General features: G+C 50.3%; 1 protein-coding gene across 2 annotated transcripts in view; it reads right to left on the bottom strand.

The window, feature by feature from the left end:
- Positions 1–1,544: 1,544 nt before the first annotated feature.
- Positions 1,545–5,246, bottom strand: part of VPS8 (vacuolar protein sorting 8 homolog (S. cerevisiae)) — a 351,425-nt gene continuing 347,723 nt past the window's right edge. For both annotated transcript variants that reach the window (XM_006884085.1, XM_006884086.1), the window contains exon 47: positions 1,545–1,694. In XM_006884085.1, coding sequence (XP_006884147.1) covers positions 1,545–1,694 — 150 coding nt within the window. The remainder of the gene's footprint in view (positions 1,695–5,246) is intronic.

Below are 5,246 nucleotides of genomic sequence, written 5' to 3'. Positions count from 1 at the left end.
GTTTTAGGAGGGCAATGCTCCTATGGAAACAGCGGGCATCAGTGGGGGTCCCTCCCTTTGAATAATAAAGTGTAAAAGCAGCAGCCCGGAAGGGAGCGGCAGTGACTGATGTCTTTACAGAGTGATGCGGTACACAGGACGGTCCAGGCCCGTCCTCTCCCGAGTCACCGGGAGCATGTGCACACAGAGGGAATGGCCTCATCTATCGCCATGGGGACAATAAGGCACAGCCTCCACAGCAGCCAAAGAAATGCTCACTCAGAGCCCCCAGGCCATCTCTTTATGAGCATAAACGTGAGTGTCGACAGAGAGGGGGAGACTGTGCTGAGAGGATTCCTATGTGGTAAACCTTGTGGACTGTGGGCCTTGTCCTGGTCACGTTTGCTGCCCACTGCGGCCAGTATGGCGTCTGACACAGACAGGGCTTTGTGTTTGAGGGTACAAGGAGCACCCCCACCAAAAAAAACCCCAAACAAAGACCCACTTACAGTTACCCTCTACGGGGCTTCTGCAGCTATAAATCTTTACAGGAGAGATTGACCATTTTTCTCCTGCTGAGCAGCTGGTGGATCTGAACTGCTGGCATTTAGGTAAGCAAAGTCTAGAGAGGTTAAGTGACCTGTCCAGTAGCCAGTACATGGCAGAAACTGGGTCTGTTTTCTACCGAAAGTTTGTATGTATTTTATGATTATACATCTCCTTCAGTGGTTTGGTTACCATAAGTCAGTCTGGAAGAGCCCAAGAGAGTAAGAAAAGGGAGGAACTGAGTGGGGAGACGGGGAGGACCTCGATCCCTGGCTGGGAGTCCTCCAGCAGTTGTTGGTTCAATGACATAACACAATCCAAGGGACAAAAAGTGTCAAATGCCTCCTCTTTGGCAGTGTGACCCTGTCATAGGAGCTCCTGGGGCGTGTGGAAGGCTGCCTGGGATGGAGAACAGAGGGGGTGTGACCCCCCCACAGTCCCTGAGCTAATGACACCGAAGTGGACAACTTAGCTCTAATATCCTCTGTGACAGCAACCGAGAGCCACAGGCCTGCAGAACATAAACACAGAGGCATTTATTGTTTGAACGGGCAAGACTTCACTCACAGGGCGTCTCACAAACAGATCAGGAGGGAGCCCACCCCCCTGCCCCTGTGGCTTTCTGTTCCCTCCGATGCCGCCCGGCCGCCCCTCCCCGATGGCTGATAGCACCAGACACTGAAGTCGCTTCGTGCTCCTGACCAGCTGGAGGAGACGGATCACGGCAGTCCCCAAATGCCATCTGCTCTGGCACCAGTGATGCCTCAGGCTTCAGGGGAGATGGCAGTAAGTTCCAACAGGCGAGCTGCATCTGTGACCTTCCTTTGCTGAACAAGCAGAACAAACTTCGTCAGTCACATATCAATGGACGGGCCTGGGCATGTGCACTGGGAAAGGTGGCGAGGAGCACGCAGGCACCAGCCTAGCCTGGAGGTGGAGTGGAGAGGTGATGGGTCTCAGGGAGGAACCCCAGCTGTCCTGGGGTAGTCTGGGTGTGCAGGGCCAGGCTCCAGGGTGGCTCAGTCCTCGGTCACTGGCGGGGGAATGAGGTGCAGCTGGAAGTTCTCGTTCTGGAAGATGCTGTTGAAAGCAGGGCCGCTCTGGGAGCCACTGAAGGGCCGGTAGCTGTCAGCGCTGCGGTTCTGGGAGAGTTCCGTCAGGAGAGCCAGCTGCAGAGGGGAGACACTGTCACCAAAGGTGCCCACGGAGAAGGGTTGGGGGGAAGGTCGAGAAGGGGCAGAGGTGGGAACCAGTCTGTCACATCTGAGAGGCCCCCATTGTGACCTCGGAGAGGCTTTTGCAAAAGCAGGGATCCTGACGGAGGGGTCCTCTGATATGCTACGTGGTCAGAGAAGAGGTGACTCTCACACTGTAGTCCCCAGAGCTCCGTCCATCATACAGCTCCACCTCCTGCTTCCCTGGACATGGACAGGGGTCCCCTCAATACACCCTGCACAGCCCAATGAAGGAAAACTCAGAGCAAAGAGAATATGTTCCTAAGAGCTGTCGAGGCAATCTGCTAGGAGGAACTTTCTTATCCCACTCCCAACATTCAGAGGAATCTGCTCAGACAAGAACTGAGGCTGGTATGTGGGGACAGCCCTGGAGAGAAAGGCGAGAGTGACAGCCGTTGACAAGGCTGGGTGATCCTGTCTACGCTTGCCTTCTGCTCTGAACACAAGTGTACCAAGTGGCAGGGACCAGACTCTACGCGGGCGCTTTATACACACAGCACTTCTGATCTACAGCAACCCCAAGGGTCTGAGAAGTCAATCACCCCACCCTCAGACACCCAGAGGTGGTGCTGGGATGCGGCCAACAGTTCTTCCTGACCTGTCTCTGTCCCTCTCTGCCTGCCCTGCCCAGCATCCTGTCTTCAAGCAGGGGGGTTCTCTCCCGACACAAGCAGGAAGGCCACAGGGCACACATGTGCCAGTCTGTTACGACTGTGACAATTCTCTTCCAGTGATTGTGAGCACAGGGATTCATCTGAAGACTCCTATACTCAAAATACCTACTTCTTAGGAACATTCCATCTCCAGACTGCGGTTCAGAAACACGCTTATGGTCCAATTCCCATTCAGTGAGAGTGGCTCTGACAGCCCTGAAGTGCTGATGACCCTGGTTCGCTGGCCAAGAATACACCCAGGTTGGTGGCTACGTATGGTGTGAGGTCAGACTCATTTTTCTTCAAGCAGATACACAATTTTGCCCACACCATTTATTAGTATTTTAAAGATTGTTTCTGCCCCAGAGAGTGGACTTTGTGACTCCTTACTGAAAATTGGTTGCCCATAGTGGCCAGGTTTAATTTGGAGTTCTGAGTTGTAGTCTAGTGGTCTGAGCATTTGGACCATTACCAGGCTGTGTGGTCAGTGCTGGAGAGCACGTGTTGACGCTGGAGAGTGGGAAGCCCCTTCCGGCTTTGATCTTGTGCTTCAATATTGCTTTGGCGATTTGGAATTTCTTTCCAAACCACTTGAAGCTGGTCATTAGTTCTTCCATTTCAGTACAGGATACTGTTAGGGTACGATGTGAATGATTTCTATTATAAGGTTCAGTGCTAAGCCATTTCCCATAAGGCAGAGGTTAAGAATGTTCCAAATGTCCACGTTTTCCAAACTGCTGTACCACTTCTCCACCTCCAACATCAGCAATTCCTCCTCTCCTTAGCCCGCAGGCTCTTGTCTCTGTGTTGGGGTTCTGTAATTCAATAGAAAGTCTTGCAGAAACTCAAACCCCCCCCCCCCAGGGAAATGGTTCCTGGGGTCATGAAGGTGGCGGAGTTCCAGATCCGTGGATCAGGCTCAAAAAGAGGCTGGTATGGGCCGACGCGTGGGAACAGGGCTGAGCAATAGCAGCTCCATCAGGCAGGAGGCAGCATGCAGAGGGGAGGGAAGGCTGCGCCCCCCAACAGCATTCCTGAACACAGGATCTCAGGGCTAGTTTATAGATGATCACACCCCCAAGAGAACTTGGTGACCTGGGTCAGATCTTCCAGTAAGCTGGGGATTCAAGATGCATCCCACCCTGATCCTGCCACATGAACACAACAAATGACTCTATCCAGGATGAGGCTCTGAGCACAGAGGCTGGCATTTACAACGCACTGAGAGAGAACACAGCCCATAGGGAGCTGCACTGCTAATCCAACCTCTGGAGGTTCAAATCCACCAGCAGCTCCGCAGGAGAGAGACAATTTCCTCCTGTCCAGGTTGCAGTCTCAGAGACCCGAGGGAGGGTCAACTATGAACTGGTAACGACTCAATGGAAACGAGTTGGTCTTTTGGTAGCTGGAAGGACCATTTTATGGACTTCACTGCACCACAGGCATCAAGATTGGGTTGTATTTGCAACCACTTCAGGAAGAAGTGATATTCGTATCGTATTAAGCCTTCCAATTCCTGAGCACAGGAAGCCTTTCCACCTTTGCCTTTTAGTCTCTTTTAGGAAAGCTTTATAATTCCCAGGTATTTTACCTGTCTGGGAACCAATGTAACAGACAATGCTGTCTTGACTTTTTCAGTACAGAGGAACCCAACTGATGCTGGTGTGTTGCTCTTGAGCTCTACGACGGTGCTAATGTCTTTCATGAGTTCCAGCAGTTTTCTTGTATCATCAGGGTCTTCTATGTACATGACCCTGTTGTCTGCAAACACTTCTATCTTTTCCTTTTGCACTGTTGTTAAGTGCCATCTAGTTGAGTATGACTCACAGTGACCTTAAGAACAACAGGTCTGAACCCTATCCTAGCCTGTCCCAGCCTCATCATCTCTGACACACTTGAGCCCACTGCTGCAGGACTGTCACTCCATCTTGTTGGGGGGTCTTCCTCTTCTGCTGACCCTCCACTTTTCCAAGCATGATATCCTTTTCCAAGGAATAGGCTCTCCTAACAACATGCCCAAATATATGAGACAAAGCTTTGCCATCTTTGCCTCTAAGAAGCATTCTGGCTTCACCTTCACCAAGACCTATCTATCTGTTCTTTTCGTAGTACAAGGGATGTTTCATACTCTTCTCCAACACCACAGCTCAAAGCCATCAATTCTTCTACTGCCATCCTTTTTCACTGCTCAGCTCTCAGACACACAGCAAGTGATTGTACAGATCACGGCTTGAATTAGGTGCACCTTAGTCTTCAAACTGACCAGGATATTTTTTCTCTTTCTTACCTTATTGTTAGGACTTCCACAATTTTGAATAAGAGTGGTGATAATGGGCATCTTTTTCTCATTGCTGGTTTCAACCAGAAATCATTACCTTTCTCAAATGAATATGTTGGTATTGCATGTTAATAGATGCTGATCTTCTGTGGGAAGAGACATCCTTCTCCCACAGAGGGATTTTACATGTATGCCCTTTATTATGAGGCTCAGAAATATCCCTTCTATTTCTATGTTGGCTCTTGTCCCCTGTCCTATTTATGTGGTGCATTATACTGACTGATTCGTCTAATGATAAGCCTCCTTGGTAACAGGACATTGAATCGGTCTAACATAGTTAACCATATAGCACAATCAAAATAGATCTGACTTTATAAACTATGTATACTAAAATAATAACTGTGGTTATGTGCCATTGAGTCACCTGTGACTCACAGTGACCCTATGTACAACAGCTCTGAGGCCTGCCCTGTCCTGAGCCAGTCTGACTCCAACACACCAACCCCCATTGCCCCAGTCACTGTGTCAATCCATCTCATCTGGGGTCTTCCTCTC

The sequence above is a fragment of the Elephantulus edwardii genome, unplaced genomic scaffold, assembly GCF_000299155.1.
Source record: "Elephantulus edwardii isolate Elephantulus edwardi_28Jun2011 unplaced genomic scaffold, EleEdw1.0 scaffold00031, whole genome shotgun sequence".
Lineage (NCBI taxonomy): Eukaryota > Metazoa > Chordata > Mammalia > Macroscelidea > Macroscelididae > Elephantulus > Elephantulus edwardii.
This window is presented reverse-complemented; position numbering and strand designations above follow the sequence as displayed.